Source organism: Pagrus major, chromosome 1, assembly GCF_040436345.1.
Source record: "Pagrus major chromosome 1, Pma_NU_1.0".
Classification (NCBI taxonomy): domain Eukaryota; kingdom Metazoa; phylum Chordata; class Actinopteri; order Spariformes; family Sparidae; genus Pagrus; species Pagrus major.
This window is the reverse complement of record NC_133215.1, coordinates 28,548,552-28,565,490: the sequence shown is the minus strand read 5'-3', so window position 1 is coordinate 28,565,490 and position 16,939 is coordinate 28,548,552. Positions and strand designations below refer to the sequence as shown.

At 40.8% G+C, this 16,939-nt stretch overlaps 1 protein-coding gene across 2 annotated transcripts in view; it reads right to left on the bottom strand.

Annotated features, from left to right (window-relative positions):
• Window positions 1-3,908: 3,908 nt before the first annotated feature.
• grk4 (G protein-coupled receptor kinase 4) overlaps window positions 3,909-16,939 on the bottom strand; it is a 41,442-nt gene continuing 28,411 nt past the window's right edge. The window contains exons 7-16 of one of the 2 annotated variants that reach the window (XM_073473464.1): window positions 16,278-16,341; window positions 15,804-15,944; window positions 10,793-10,983; window positions 9,423-9,460; window positions 9,079-9,168; window positions 8,705-8,913; window positions 6,616-6,753; window positions 5,736-5,873; window positions 5,316-5,447; window positions 3,909-4,121 (exon numbers count right to left, since the gene is read on the bottom strand). In XM_073473464.1, coding sequence (XP_073329565.1) covers window positions 4,065-4,121; window positions 5,316-5,447; window positions 5,736-5,873; window positions 6,616-6,753; window positions 8,705-8,913; window positions 9,079-9,168; window positions 9,423-9,460; window positions 10,793-10,983; window positions 15,804-15,944; window positions 16,278-16,341 — 1,198 coding nt within the window. In that variant the 3' untranslated portion in view covers window positions 3,909-4,064. Of the gene's footprint in view, window positions 4,122-5,269; window positions 5,448-5,735; window positions 5,874-6,615; window positions 6,754-8,704; window positions 8,914-9,078; window positions 9,169-9,422; window positions 9,461-10,792; window positions 10,984-15,803; window positions 15,945-16,277; window positions 16,342-16,939 lie in introns of both variants that reach the window. The other variant, XM_073473473.1, reaches the window with a different exon arrangement.

The following is a 16,939-nucleotide window of genomic DNA, read 5'->3' as shown; positions in this document are numbered from 1 at the left end:
GTTGCGTTCCCCCGACAAATCAAACCAGGAAGTGGCATATGTGAGAGCTTGACAGAAAGGGCAGGGGTGCGAAGTCAGCGGCCAATCAGATGGCGGGTTCATGTTGAGTGACACGAGAAAGATCCAATGAGTGGCTGCGGCTTTTTTTCTTTTGTTGTTATTGTTGCTGTCACGGGACCTCTGAAATCCAGATTGTAAAAACATATTTGAGCAACACCGATGCTGTAGCTGTGCCTTTTTAGCATGCGCCACGGAAGATGAAGGGGAGGTGTGACAGCGGGGAGGATAAGAGAGCTTCCTGTGAGTCAAATCAAAAATAAAAACACGTGGTTGGAGATCTAATTTATCGGGTTATCACCCTGACATGCACAATTACACTGTAGTTTATAATATCCATCATCTCTGACTCGGTGGGGGAGGCAGAGAATGAATGGGGAAAAAGACAACCGTCTAATAGGAAGAAATCTATAACTTTTTGTAATATATTCCTTCATGATGGGTGCAGGAGGCAGTGATGAGAACTTTAATAAAGTCCTACCTGCAGCAAATATCCTCAAATGCCACCAGTGCAGATACATATTATGGCTTGGTCATGTTATAGGTCTTAGCAGCATGACACTATTTTCTATTTTTGTTTTCCGATGTATTTTCTCCCTTCCATGCCCATTTATTTATAACAAACACAATTAATATGACACAAATAATTCAAGACACAAGTATTTTTATACAAATGGCAGTGTATTATTTCATAATTACAAATGTCAGATATGGTACAACAACCAGTGATACAACTTGTACAAGAATTAACAATGACTGCAGTGGTTGAACGACATGACTGTACAGATACAAAAAAGAAGAAAAATCAAGAAGTCCCAGGCACCGTTTGAATACCAATAATGCATTTGTCATTCCTCCCTTCCTTGAAAATATCACCTATCTGACACATCTGGACTGAGGAGCGTGAAACCCCGGAGAACCTCCAGTCATTTATTCCCAAACAAAACTCAAGTGACATCAAGGAACTGAGGATCTCTCACTTCTAAACGTTGCTGGTGAGCGCCATCCCACTTTTCAGGGGAGGACTCACCATCACCGCCTTGGAGGAAGGCAGGAGAGAAGGAATGCTTGTCGTGTATTCAGACGGGGCCAACTCAGCTGGTCACCTTGCCATTTATAAAGTTGTCCTCAGATACCAGTGAGATATGTTGGCACTAGAAGGTCATCATTTACATATACAAGGAACCTGAAGTATTACAAACCGATACATGCTTGAGTAATAAAACATATGTATTTCTTTTTAAAACAGGCATTACAATGCACTTAGTGCGGACATTCAAAACTGTTGAGCTGTTTAAAGTTCCTTTATGTGAAGGAATTTCTCTCAGAATGGACGGAATGATAAAGAGGTTGAAAAAAGGCGGGATGTCACAACTTAAGTTGGTAATTGGCACATACGATAAAGGCTGACAGTCTTTCTTCAGTAAATTGTTTGGATAACAAAACAAGTTGGATTTACTTAATGTTGCTTTTGGTATCATTGGCAAAAAAGTTAAAGACACTTCCTTTAGTCATTGTCAAAACACACCATAGTGCAATGAAACTAAACAGAATTTTCTTTACTGCTATATGGATGGTATAAGAGTAAAGTTCAAACAATGACAGAGGCATGGGTGGCAAACACAGTTTAGTTTCCCTGTGAGAGTGAGTGAATGTGTGTTAGAGCTTAGTTACATGTTAGAAATACATCATTTACAAGGTTTTTTGAGGCTAAAGAGCTAAAAGGCTAAAATCTACATAGGCAAGAGAAATCAGCTTCAAAATGTGCCTGAGAGCAACAAAAAAAAAAATCTAAAAAAAACAAAGACACTCAGAAACTCAAGTGACGACAAGCCAGCAACAGCAAGATGCACACGCTCGATTCCTGATTTTTGATAATGGAATGTGCAAAAGGGGACAACATTTTTTAAACAAGCCTCCTCTCCAAGAGAGGGTTAGTTAACGAGATGGGGAATTATATTAATGCGTACCATTTCAAATGTCTCAAATAAGTTTGAAATTCAGTTGACATTCAAGTCCTGACATGATTTAGAACTACTGTATTATTGTACTTCAATGCATTAGGTTGAACAAAAGCTGCATTTGCATACAGTGTAATATACACGCACACACACACAAAGCTAACATGTCCAGATTGGGTATTCACAGCATTAAAACAGGTGTTGGGGAGTAAACAGCAACTGCCTCAAAAGCAAAATGGCTTCAAATGCCTCTGAATGCTCATGAGAACAAACAAACATTGAACATGATGAATTCTGATGAGAACACGTAACAGAAAATGTATTTGTTCATGATCGGTTAACTTGGAAGGAAACACTTCTACGATGAAACAAAAAGTGCACAACAACTGCGGTTCTGAAAATGGTCGAGTGTACGCTGTACACAGACCGTACACAGATGATGGGAACTCTGCAGGCGGGAATTTTAATCACAATTCCTCACATTTCTCCCCGTCTACACACACACACAAGCAATTGTCTCAAGTCAGAGTTAAAGTTGGGCGCTGATACGATTAAGAAATGTTATTTTCATCTAGTACAAACAGCTAAAGCCACGGGATCTAAACTGAAGGTCTACTAGCAGACTGTGTGGCCGTCAGGCACCGCACTATCTATGATCAACAGGCACAGAGGCCAAAGCAGGCTGTATCTTGACTCAGCGCAGAGGCTAATAACTGCTGACAGCTGAATCAATGGAAGTTAGCTCGATGCAACAGCAATTTGTTATCTAGATGAAGCCCTTGTCAGCTGCAGGTCAGATCTCTGATACAGTCCCATCATCATTATCATCATCAGTCTCTATGTTCCAAATAATTTTCCAGTCAACCTGTCCTAGGCTTTCTGGTTTACTAAAAAACATGGGTGGTAAATCATTTGGGTATTTAAAAGGAAAGGATTTAAGCTCAGCACATGATATAATAACTGGACACATCAGGGAAAAATAAAACAAAGAAAAGCCAGGTAGTAGAACAAAAAAGCAGGAAAAGGAGATGAGAAATAGAGATAAATCACCAAAATTTGCCTGAGTAAATAATGTAACAGACTTACCAGCTGTGCTCCAGTAGGAAACGCAGTCTGGCATTTGAAATTAATGTTCTGAGCCTTTTGAAAGCTAATGAGAGATTTTTGGAGAGCTCTAGGAATGATAATTATCAGGCCTTTTTTTTTTTTAAATGGGGAAAAAGCCTCTGTAATATTTCCATCTTATTCTAAAAGATTCTTATTGTTGCACATGCTGACTAAAAGATTGTCAGAAACAAATCCATGCCATCTCTGCTAGAATCGAGTTGGTACAGGCACCAAGAATACCATTTACTACACATGCCATCTAGTCAGGGGCTCAGGGAGGGACGTGGATTATCACTTCCAAAACCAACTTAAGTCAAAAGGGGGCAGGTGGGAAAACAAATGGGAAGGCTTTAGCAGCATGGCATCAACATAGCAAAATTAGACTGGATTTATTTTCCCCCATGTCATTTGGATCTACACGCTTTGTTCAGATCTACCTGAGCCTTGAGGGGTGCGGAGGCTAAGGGTTAATTTGGGACCGGGTGGATCTGATGTGCTAACAACACGTCACATTGGCCAAATCAATGACAAACATACAGCACATATAAAAACAAAAAAGGCCTTATGCTACATTGAGAAAAATAAAAAGACTACTGGTACTGTGCTTCTTAAAAAAACTCCCCAAGACACATTATCCATACTCATTCCAAAAGAAAAATAAACAGGAAATAAAAATGTAATGTATGCATTCAAGTGGTACTTTTATGGCTTTTTGTACAATACAACCTTTAGTGAAAATATACATCTAGACATAAATTCAAGTACAAATGTACAAAATCTTTAAACTCATACTTTTTTCTTTAATTATAATACACTTTTAATACAGCTCATAAATACAGGTCAACATTCACTGAGTTCCTAAGATTTGCGCTCGGTTGGAGTTTGTGGTGAAGTTCAGCGGCGAAGGGCGGGGAGGAGGAGGCAGGTGGAGGGAGTGGTTTAAAGTCGTGAGGGCTCTTCGATCTCGTCGTCACTGTAACCGCTCTTAAAACAGACCTGGGGAGGACCAGAAAATGAGGATATATCACTGACATTAGCAACTTTCATCACTACACCAGCTCGCATGTGCAAGAGGATGTCACACTCTGCTGAAACACTGACCTTCGAAGTTTGAAGAAAACACAAGACAAGCAAAGGTGTAGCTTTGGTAGAAAACAGCACACTGTAGTGAAATTGGTTATTGTACTTTCAATAATTTGTCATAAGCATGACAAAAAAACCTACAAATTATGTTAAACATTCTTGAGAGAGACGTTCTAATGTTGTATTTGCTTCTTTACTGCGAAGAGCTTTATGCTTTATCGTTGATTCATGTTCCTTTTTCATTCAAGCACTTTTCAAGCCTTTTGAAGGTGCATTTTCAAGATTTTCTGGCAACTTACATCTGTGGTAAAATACATATTTATATACTCAAAACATCACATTGTATCAGATTTAATTGTGCCAAAAAGAATCCTCTGTAAGAAGACTTGGCCTCCTATATAACCCAGCTGAGCAAATATAAAACATTACCTTAAAAAGATGCAGAGGCAGTGGTGAGCTGAATACTTTGAATTTGAATCAACTCCTCGCTAATCTTATCTGCATTTTGTAAGTAAGGAATCCCCTTTCTTTTAATAAGAAAAATAAAGTCAAACTACAAGAAATGCAGCAGACAAACGGCAGGTTTTTGTAAAGTGAGAGTGAAATGTCCACTGCTGCCCCCAGTGGCAGTTCAGAGAAGTGTAGAACAAAATTAAAGGTCCTCTGTTATACAGAACAGGTGAAAGATAGTGGAAATAGTCTGTGAGTTGAGTAGATCCTGCAACAAATAAAAGATGACTGACAAACTGACAAACATTTACTGATGTGTCACTTTATCTTCCCACACACCAGCTCAAGAAAAGATTCCTCATATTAGACCTTCTGAGACAAAGTAGCAGAGCAACAAATACAGCAAACAATATGCAAAGAGATTAACAAGGGTCTGAATGTTTCACCCCAGAGAAAAGGAAAAGGGAGGCCTTATTCCAAGCAACTTAAACTATGAATGACATAACTGGAAACAACAAATTTCACAGGAGTGAAGTTTTCACATGTTGCGTTTGGACAAGGCCTGGGGAGAAAAAAAAGGAAGGAAGGAAAAGAAGGAAGAGAGGAAGTACCTTAGCCCCCACCCCCTCGGACAGTTGGCGGAGCACTAGCACTTGCCTCTCTTCTGAACAGGCGGTAGAAGAAGCCTCTCTTTGGTGGAGGGTTCGGTCGGTTCACGTCCAGGTCCGAGCACAGCGTCCCGTCAGTCTCGTAGACGTTGATTTCTTTGAAGCACTCCATCTCAATCATCTGCAAAGGAGGACAGGTCCACTTATTAGTTCTTTAGGGGTCTAGATTTACAAAAGGCCTCTGGGTCAACATAAGGTGGGTGCCATTTATTTTAGCACAAACCTCTCTACAGGGAGCAGACAATGGTATATTCACATTTAAAACACAATAAATCTCTTTGCATTATACTAAAAGGAGGTTTTCTCCATTAACAGAGGTATTACTATGTCACCAGTGGTGAACTGCGTTGTTTCTGCCTGTTGTGGGACTGAACAATGACATCATCTCAGCAGACTGAGCGTGCAGTACCTCGTTCTGCCACGGGATGGAGACACTGCCTGTGACAAACTTGTGGTAGAAGTCATCGTCTGTGGGGTCAAGGTTCACGCCTTTGACTGTAGAGAACTGCTCGATGTCCAGGACGTCTTTACAGTACACGGCGCGAGGCTGAGAGAGAGAGAAAGAAAGAAGAACAGAGAGAAAGGAGGCCACTGTGAAAAATCTGTGTATTTTGGGAGAAAGTGGGAATACTAAAGCTGAAATACTTGACATGGAAATCTTAACACGCCTGAGGACTCCTTGCTGCCTTGTTTTCTGCAGCGAGGCCCTAGTGACCTGAATAACCCCAAATAGAAAACACAGATAACACTATCTGCTTTCAGCTATTGATTTAACCTCACGGGTCAGTCACTCTGCCTCACTCGCTCTATTTATGACACTGAAAATGTCACGATTCTCTCTGTGAACAGCTTTGTTTAATCGTAGAGGGAAACAATCTATGAGTGCAGCAAACAATAAAAGCATACAGAGTATTTATCCAGGCAAGGTAGTGGTTTGTATTTACAGTCCATAGTTACACATATTCACACCTGAGAGTTTCTAATATGACATTTACTGTCCACCATTAAAGCTACACTGGATGTGTTAGTGATGATTACCATAAAACAGGACAACTCTGTTATAAATAGCAAGGTCTCCATTTTATCAGCCAGTTTGGAATTTTGAACGATGACACTGAAATCACACGCCAGCTCCTACCATGATAACTAGCTTATACTGGATGTGTTTGTTTACTTGTGACAATGGTATTTCCTGTATGCTGATTTGCTGCTCGCCAGGCTCAGGCTGCAAGCTGTGAACAGAGCCTGTATGTCCCGTTCGAGTTTGTGTGTGTGTGTGCTGTTCTTACATCTGGGCTGAAGGGAGGGTCCAGCATGTTGGCTTCCAGCCGTTTGAAGTTGATGTTTCTGAAGATGGGATGCTGCTTGACCTCAATGGCCCCTCGACCCTGGCAACCCAGTCGCTCCTTGGGGTCCTTGGCCAGGAGCTGACACGCAGCAGGAGGAAGAGGAAGAGGAAGAGGGAGAGGAGATTTAAACACTGTTAGCCCAAATGGCTTTGGCAGGTAAATTATAGCTTAACATGTTACAAATTTCTCCTCAAACAAATTTCTATTTGAGCCCGGTTCTCTATCATGAATCAAACACACAAAGATGGAGAGGAGGGGGCTCCTCCGCTGACAGTTTTATGACTAATCCCTCTAGTTCAATTTCTACAAAGCACACACATGGATGTAGTTTACATTTAATCCTCTTGACTTATGTATATGACCCTGTGTAATCTAATAAAGACCAATACATATCCATACACTGAGGGGTTAATGCACCACCACCATCATGGACAGAATTAGAGAGCTCTGCTGCTGTCTCTATGAGAGCCTCTGGATAATATTACCACCACACCACCTACAGTACAGCAGGCTTATGAAGTGGATGAGTGCTGTTTAGTGGTTTGGCTTACTAGCGGACACTCTCACTGGCCCTGTTGTCACCCGAAAGCTGGTGGCTTTCACAATCAACAAAGCAATGGCTTCTTGCTTTTTGTTTCACCACATCACCCACTCTCACTTCATTTCCCTATGTTTCTCTCTTCCTTTCACAACTCTTGCCCAATTTACACGCAGGGTTCAAAGCAGACTCTCACTTTCTGCTCTTGACAACTCAGATCACTTGTCTATTTCGGGCTGTGGTAGAAGCCATCTCTCTCTGTTTCCCTCCCTCCTTCCTTATTATCTTTCTCCCATTTCTTGCTGAAACCTTTCTTTCTCCCATCCCCCCACTCCTCCTCTCCCTGGGGAGTCTTTGAATCCGCTGAACCTCGGGTCAGAATGTTCCACCACGTCACGCAAATAAACGTCCCGTCCCGTCCAGTCCCGTCCCGTCCAGTCCTGCTCAGAGGCAGAGCAGCTCGGTGGCTCCCTCAGGCAGATGAGAATGTTTCAAGCTAGTTAAAGTTAGCTAACTGATCTCCTTAAAGGTGCAATACATAAGAATTGGCCACCTTGAGTTCATACTCCCAACAAACTGTATTCTGTTTATACATCCATGACTGTAACTACCAGGGGAGCGTTAGTGTTTATGGTGCTAGCTTTAGACTGCTGGGAGAAAGGCCCGAGGCTAACTGGTTAGCATGCTAACGTCAGTATTCACTATTGTTTCTTTACATTCTGTTGATAATGTTCGTTAATTTTTTAATGTTTTCAATACAATTTTTTTTTACATATTACACCTTTAATCTTGCACATACCAATATTTTTATGTTAACATTGGGTGAAATAACTATCCTTTAAAAGGAGTCGCTAACCGTAATGAGTTCACAGAATGATCAGCCAGCTCTGCACGTCCCCTCAGAGCAATGTAGCATCTTTCAGCTCATTTTTTTGGTTTTATGACGTGAAAATGTACTGTTTGGATTCACTCTCATTGCACTAATCATTGTTGTTTTCAGCCACAACAGGCAGCTGTTTTCCGCAAAAAAGCCTCTGATAAATCCACCGTATGGTACATGTCCAGCACCAAATGACAGACAGACCAAGTTAGCAACTAGCTGGTGGATATAGCAGAGCATTTAGCTGATAAACAGATCAAAATCAGAGCAACGGGAAGGTATAATTGGAATTGCATTCATTAGGTCACAAATATTCCAACTCCAAATAAATGCAAAACATGTATACTGCTGTATGATTAATCTTAGACTGCCTCTCACCCAGTGCAAACTGGGATTAACTCCCCAATACAGTATTTCTAATCTAATCTTGAAATAGCTGTTGAAGGCCTCTCAATCCACCATCCCATAAGCCTTATCCATCCATGTCCTCATTTGCCAATAACCTCAAAGAACCTTGTTAATTTTTTCTTCTTTATATCCCCCTTTTTTCTCCTCTTCCACCCTTTTCCTAAAGCCACAGCCACCTGTCACCTCCATCTATTGTCTCTCACCTGTCTGCAGATATCCTTCGCCTCCTCTGAGAACTTATCAGAATACTCCTCCTGGTCCTCGCGCACTCTTCGGTCCACCTCCTCCCGCTTGACGCGCTCCTTGCGCTTGCGGAAAGGCGACTGGCCCTGTATCATCTCAAAGATCAGGCAGCCAAGCCCCCACCAGTCCGGGCTGACAGTGTAGCTCTCATTCTGGATCACCTCGGGAGCTGAGAAGTGAGAAAGGAGAGGTCAGGTTCAAAGGAGTTACAACTTGAATCAAGTGAATCAGAGACATTTAGTGAAGTTTATACGGAGGGGTAGAGAGCTGGGATTTGTACAGAGAAGGAAAAGGAATGGTTGCAGAGGTAGAAGAGGAGTACCCAAACTCTTACCCATGTATCCAACAGTGCCCACTCGCCCTCGTATCGTCTCTCCTTCAGGGATTTGAACAGCAAGACCCAGGTCTGAAATTCGGATGTGTCCTAAACAAGAACCACAGATTAATTACCTGACTGAGATCCTGCAGAATGTACACATTTAGAAAAACGAGGAGATAATGTGCTTGCACATTACAAAATGGACTAGTTACAAACTGCCTGTTTGTCTCTGTGGTATGGGTTACATCAAAAGAACTGTGGAAAACAAGTAATATTCTGCAGCCAAGAAGTGTGCCCACATATTAGCCCACTCTGACATAAATCGAATAATAAGAAGAAAGAAAAAAATGTGAACATACCGCGATCATCCAGGAGGATGTTTTCAGGTTTCAAATCCCTGGGAGGAAAAAATAATACATTATGGAGCCATTCTGTTGATACTGTGCTTGTATGAAAATTGAACATCGTTTATTGCCCCTGTGTTTTCTGTTCTTGAGCCTCGACAATATTTCACGTGAATAAATAGATGGCTTATTGTCAACCTTCTTTCAAGCCAAATCATTGTCTTACTCAACTTTATAAGTGTAATACCCCAGAAAGTGTATTATTTATAGTAAAAGCTTTACATGGAACTATACTAACCAACGGAAAGCTCAAACACAATTGTGGACTCTACTGTAACACATGCAGCGATCAAGGAACACTGTGTTTATATGACTACATGGGCCATGTGTATGTGGGTGCATCAGTGTTTATGTTAGCATTACTCTAAGGCTTAATTGAGTGTGACAGGTATATGGCGCCTCAGTGAAACCCGCACAACATTCAAATAGCAACTATTCATCATCTAGAACTTTCTACTTGTACTTGTTCCAATTTTACATGACTGCAAACACTCCGATTGAACATAACACCAGAGCTGGGACAAATAATCAGGCATACAGTTAGTAAATAAATTTGAGAACTTGGGAGAGACAGATTAAAAAAGGAGCAGTGGCTGAGAAATCTTGACTTGTAGCTTCAAAATCTCACATTTTCCATTATGTAACTGGGAAGCATCTTTCATTAGACCCTAAAAAACCCCACTCCACAACTCCCGTATGTAGCACAGGCTTTCTGTCAATAAAACGTCACATCCCAAGCCTAATCTATTTTTTTCCTCCAAAGCCTTATTTCCAAAGCCTAATCTGAGATAACCCTGATGACATCACTACGACATCATCAAAGTTGTTTTAAAGAGCTCCCTTCAAAGCCACAAAAAGACATCAGACAACTGTTTTTACTGGTAGTGCGTGTCATGACAAGTAAACCGAACTTCAAGTGCAAAATCAGTGGAGTGTCCCTTTAAACACTGGAAAAAATGACATTTCTAAAATAAGTTTACAAAAAAAAACAATAAATACAATCCTTTTATCTCACTGAAATGCTACTTTCTAGGTGATTTTGTCTTATATTAAGATAATTGAGATATTTTTGACTAGAAATTAGACAAATAAACTTGTTAAGACTTCTAGTTTTTGCAGTGAGGGACATTTAGCCAGTTGTAGGCAAATTCTCTTGTACAACAAGCTTACATAATGTGGTTCAGGGATGTAAAGCTCACAATAATAGTCTTCAGGGACAAAGATCCTCAAAATACCCAGTGATATTACAGTGAGGATGGCTTGCCTACAGTATCTTTTTCTATGTTCTAGCTCCTTCATTGTGTCCAACCCTCATGTGACCTAACCTGTAGACTATCCTCTCACGATGCAGGTCCTCAAGGCCACAGCAGATCTCAGCAGCGTAGAAGATGGCCCTCTGCTCGTCGAAGCCCGAGTTGCCCATGTTGTAGATGTGGAACTTTAAGTCACCGCCATTCATTATGGTCAACACCAGGCACAGCGCATCCTTGGTCTCATAGGCATATGCTAGACTAACCTGGAGAGGGAGGCAAATTTTGGGGAAGTGGTAATGAGGGAGGTGAGGGACCAGTCAAGGAGTTGGTGAAGAGGAGGGCATGGGGGGAGGAGGAGGAAGAGGGAAGAGGAGCGGTAAGAGACAGGATGGCTAGAAGAACATGATGGTTTCATTTGGTTTGTTCAATGCCCCAAATAATCATCCATTATCCCCGATGGAATGTCAGGAATGTATACACAGAGAAACAAAAGAGAGATATATCACAGACATGGAAAACCAGAAGCTTCTTCTCCACTCCTGACTCCATTGCTTCATGTCCCTTCCCTCTAATCCCACCATCTATCTCTCTTTTCTCCCTTCATTCCCACCAGCCTCCCCTCTGCTCTCTCCCCTGGTGGGTCAGTGACACGCAGGGTATGGTGTGTGTGCATGTGCCGTTGTGTACAAGCAGGATGTTACTGCCATCAGGAGGAATCCCATCTGCTCTGGACTATGTTGTCAGAGACAGACCACAAGAGGGGATGGGAAAAATCGTATGGGCCAAGTGAAAACACACACACACACACACACACACACACACACACACACACACACGTATATATACATACTGTACTTAAACAAATATGCACTAAAAGCCAGGGCAAACAGTCTTACGCACACTTCCAAAACCATGTTTTTTCATTAGCAATGGACAAATCTTGGCATCACAAAACAATGCCTCTCACACCGGGCTCTCTGTCAGTATCTTCTTTAAAATAGACTTAGACTTAGACAGATTTTATTTTACTGTATAAATGTAAAAAATGTATAAAACATTGTTAAAAAAATATATCCAAAAGCCTCCCAACAATGAAAGAAGCTCAAAGTATTTCAATTGTGCAGTCAAATGATATGATAATGCAAAAAGTCACAGAAATGAAGAAAACCAAAGGCAGTTGGTTGACAGGAAATGACTCAAAGGAGGTGAATCGTAACATCACCACATCCGCTATGCCTCCCACTGGAGTTAAGTCTGCTCAGGTGGCAGACAGGAGAGTCAGTGAAAGTTGGTGTTCATTTGAACTTTTATCAGATATTTAAATCTAATTTAAATCTCTATTTATGTAAAATCTTTGATCCCATGATTAACCTTTAAAAAAGGTACAATATGTAAGAATTGGCCACCTGTTGAATTCATATTCAAAACAAATAGAGGGCAACATATCAAAATAGGCGCTAACTGCTGCAAACTGTAGCTGCCATTAGCTAGTTGGCTCAGCTGGCCATGCAGCTAGCAATCCAGACAGGGAGCTCAAGCACCAGAGGAGTTTTGGTGTTTATACTGCTAGCACAGGATATTTGGACAGGGACTGGATGGGGCTAGCTGGTTAGCATGCTAAACATGACTACATACACAACTGTTATTCTTTCACATTCTGCTGGTGATTTTAGTTTTGGATGTTTTTAAACAAACTTCTTACATATTGCGTATTTAATTCGTATTAACAGAATATTAAATGAGAAGTCAGACTGATCTGTTGATTATTTTCTCGCTTAGTTGTTTTGTCAATAAATTGTCGGAAAGTGGCATAAAATGTTGATCCAAGAAGACATCCTCCAACATCGTGTTTTGTCTACAGCCCAAAGATATTCAGTTAACCATCACAGATGAGTTAAGAAACCAAAAAAGACATATTCTCATTTAAAAAGAGGGAATCAAAGACTTTTTACTTTTTTTTTTTTTTTTAATTACTCAAACTGAAAAAACTGATTCTCAAAATAGATGGCAATTAATTTAATAGCTGACACCTAATCGATTAATTGTTGCAGCTCTTCTTGTGTTTAAATCCTTTATATTCAAACATTTCAAATGATAGGCAGCCAAATCTGCATTAGAGCTTAGAGGTAGCTCTACCTCAGTCTCACCTGCTAGAACAGGGTCACCCTGCCCTGTGTCTCACACATATACACACACCCACACACTGAATATGTGGACGGTTTATTGGTTAAAACATACAGTGAGCGAGCAGTATGTATTGACTAATAGTATGATGCACTGATCAAAAAAAAGGTAAAGAAGAATAGCGAGAGAGAGAAATGAGGGGTTTGAGAGAGCACTTGACTCTTCTCCTTGCTACTGCTGTTTGGTCAGTGTTGCTAAGCAACAGAGCTGCTCTCGTAGGTAGAGAGGCACATGAAGAGTCATCAGTTCTGCCTGCAGCACAGAGAACGAACACACACACACACACACACAATCATGTGCCAATCCCAGGTGACAAGAGCTGCAAGTCTGAGGTTCAGGAACAAGCCCACTCCAGCCTCTGTGTGTGTGTGTGTGTGTGTGTGTGTGTGTGTGTGTGTGTGTGTGTGTGTGTGTGTGTGTGTGTGTGTGTGTGTGTGTGTGTGCGTGCGCGCGCGCGCGCATGTGTGCGCGTGTATGCATGCATGCCCATACACATGTTCCTGCCGTGACTCACTCAAAAACAAGGACGCGCAATATAGCTCACTCTGCATCAGAAACCGACTAATCCAACACGTAGTACAACTCAAACACAACCATTAGCTTCAAACGGAGAACAAGAGGATCTGCTCTCTTACAGTCCGGCTCACTGTACTGCAGATCAATATCACAGCTCTGTACAGTTTAACAGTAGAACACCGTGTTCTACAGTATGTACACATATACAAAGTACACATTGCACACAGACCTCAGACCAGAAATTAACATGCTTATCCCTCCTGCCGTTCCTCGCCACACTCCAAGAATGTTAAACGAGCACTTGCTGTAATTTTCTTGTCTTTGGAACAATCATTTTTTTTAGAGGAGCAAAAGCGTGAGCCAAAGCTAAGTTTTCTTTTCCTGCCGGAGCACCTGAGATGTTTTTTGAGCGTACAGTTGGATGAAATGGAAAGAGAAGCACAGTTTACTAGTTTTCCAGCTGCGTTTGACTCCTGATGTTAACATGTGTCGCCAAGCAGGATTAAAATTCAAGCTTTTTTACAGAATTAAAAAAACAGAGACCAGGAACATGTAGGTTCATATTCTAAAATGCGACTTACATGTTTCTTATCTTGCTATATTTTATTTAAACAAATACTACATCTTTAAGGTAATAATACATCTAATACGGCCAATCTTCCTTATTTCAGGTGTAATTAAAGCACTGCTATCATAGAAATTAAATGGAAAGAAGTCACATATTCAAGGTCATTCTTGTCACATCTCTCTTATATTTCCTTTATATTCATACATAGACCATAATGATATCTCCCTTTAAGGTCTTGAACTCTTCCTATAATGTATCATCTTACATGTTAATGGACTGTCAACTGTAAATTTCTGCCCTTCAGTACTTTGGTACAACATGGAAGAAATGAAAAGCTAGGTGACTCCCTAAAAAGCGTTCAAGCTTGGCATTACAGCGCCGGCCAAAAACCACCGCTTACTCATGACTATGGCTCGATTTATGAAAATCCTCCATAGGAAAATCAGCCAAGAGCAACGCCACCATTAAGAGCTTGAAGCATGGTGGTACGGTGGCAGGGTAATGATTTTTTTTTTTGGACTAGCACACATGCTCTGAGCAGGACACTGTACTACTCTCTTCTACATGCTGTTGCTATATTATATAGCTTGAATTGAGACACACAATTCAATGCAAGAGACAAGACAATGACCTAAAGGAATGAGTGATAAAGATATTGAGGTACTGATGATTTTGTGGTGTCTAGCCAAAGCACCATGCAGTATTTTACTAATACTGCACTATAAGAAAACAGGGAGAGCAGGTTTAAACTGTTACCTCATGATGGAACCTGTGATGTTTAATGAATTTCTTTGGAAAACATTTTCATCATGCTCTACAGAGCAGTGCTTCTCAGAATCGTATCTGAAATCTGACACTTCCTCAAACTACTGTCAACTTCTCAGTTGATTACAGATGTCCTTTGTCTAATTAATGTCTAAACATTAGATTTGGCCTCAAATGAACCCCAGTCAAGTTGTAAGGTCTTTTTTAACACTTAAAGGAATCTACATGAGCTGTGACTCAGATTGACAATTAAAAGTAATTTATGCATCATAGTATTCAGGCTACAGCAAAAAGATAAAATCAGGCAAGTCAAATCAAACAGAGTTTTTTTTTTTAAACCAAAGTAGGCACAGAGGCACGTGTGTGGGTGTGTGTGCTATTTTTCCTTACAACCTATGACACGCACCTGTCAAAAAGCACACAAATATAACAAACAATCTGTATATTTGAGTCAAAAACACATAACTTCATCAAAAACATTGTATGGCAGCAAAACACATTTCAGAATACATTCACAGATGATCAAAGGCTTACAGCACACTCCAAATGAAATCAAATTTGCATGTTTGCATGGCAAACTAGATTTATTAACAAAATGAGTTTGGATTGTCCAAATGTCACCTGCAGCTGCTTAATACTATCATGTGACTTATTTTTTTCTATCCCCTTTGTGGTTTTATCCCATCACGTTTCTTTCCACTGCGACTCACAAGCTCGTCCACCTGGCGCGGACGTCATTAAACAAACAGAACTCGAGTCACAGCAACTGTCTTTACCAGCTGATCGACAGCCTTTGCAAACACGCCATTCAATTTCTTTTGCAGGATCCTGGAGCCGAAACAAACAACGCTCTCTCGCACACAGGACGTACGCCACACACACACACACACACACACACACACACACACACACACACACACACACACACACACACACACACACACACACACACACACACACACACACACACACACACACACACACACACACACACACACAAAACAGGTACATTTCTCTTGAAAGGTTGAATAAGAAAAAGGTAGTACTTACTACAAAACTACTGTTAACTTTTTCTAAAATGCGTTTTTCGTTTAGTGCCATTGCTTCACCTTTTCTTTTCTTCACTCGTTTCTTTTCCAGCTTTTTACAGGCGTACATCTTACCGGTGGCACGTACTTGGCAGGCACAAACCTGGAAAACAAGCAGCAAGGAAACATGATCACACACACATGCACATAAAACACACACTTTTAAAAGTACATCTAATGGTAGTTAATGTGTCACACCACAGATTTCTCCACCCAACATTACAGGAGTGGGGACATTAACAGTGCTGCATTAGCTGACTGTTAAAGGCTCCTCTGTAGCAGCTTAAATCATTAACACTAACATCTCATTTCCAAAGTTGTAATGTAAAGGAACATAATGCTGGGTCAGTATCCATCATAAAAACTTTAATAAACACAACACCACACTACACCGTCAGTTATTTCTACTTTACATCTGGACTGCAGTGACACTCACCTCGCCAAATCCACCTTTTCCTAGTACTCTATAATGTCTGAAGGTATTTTTGGTTACTGGTTGCCTGCAGGGATGGAAAGAAGAAAGAGAAAGAGAGAAATGATAAGAGAGAGAGACAAAAAGAGACATTAAATAGCTGCTATGCCATTCTCTCAGACCATGTGATGTTGCAGACAGAGTAATGCCCTAATATATTATTAATCCACCCTGATGACTGCTGTTCCCACCCTGCTTCGGTTACCCAGCCATTATGCAAAGGATCATCAATTATTTACCACTCGCACACAAACTCTGGTTGGCGGTACCACCTTTGGGTTTCGGTGCACCTTCCCTGCTTCTGGTCTGTATATAGTGTATACAGAAATATTTGTTTTCACTTTGTGCTTTTGCTAGGTTTTCCCCACCATTATACGGCTTGGGCGCAGCACCCAAGCTATTTTGGGCACCACCTTAGCCTGAATGTAATACATCAATGTATCAATGTTTAGAGCATAAAAGCTAAACGACGTTAACCAGGTTTGTAACACTTTATAATAACCATCATCAATAAATGGTACATTTATTGTTAATTAGACTTTAGTTAATAGTTATTTAACTGTTAACAAATAATGTCACTTGTTTCTGCACTGCATGTAACTTCAGTGAGAGGGTAGGATCACAGC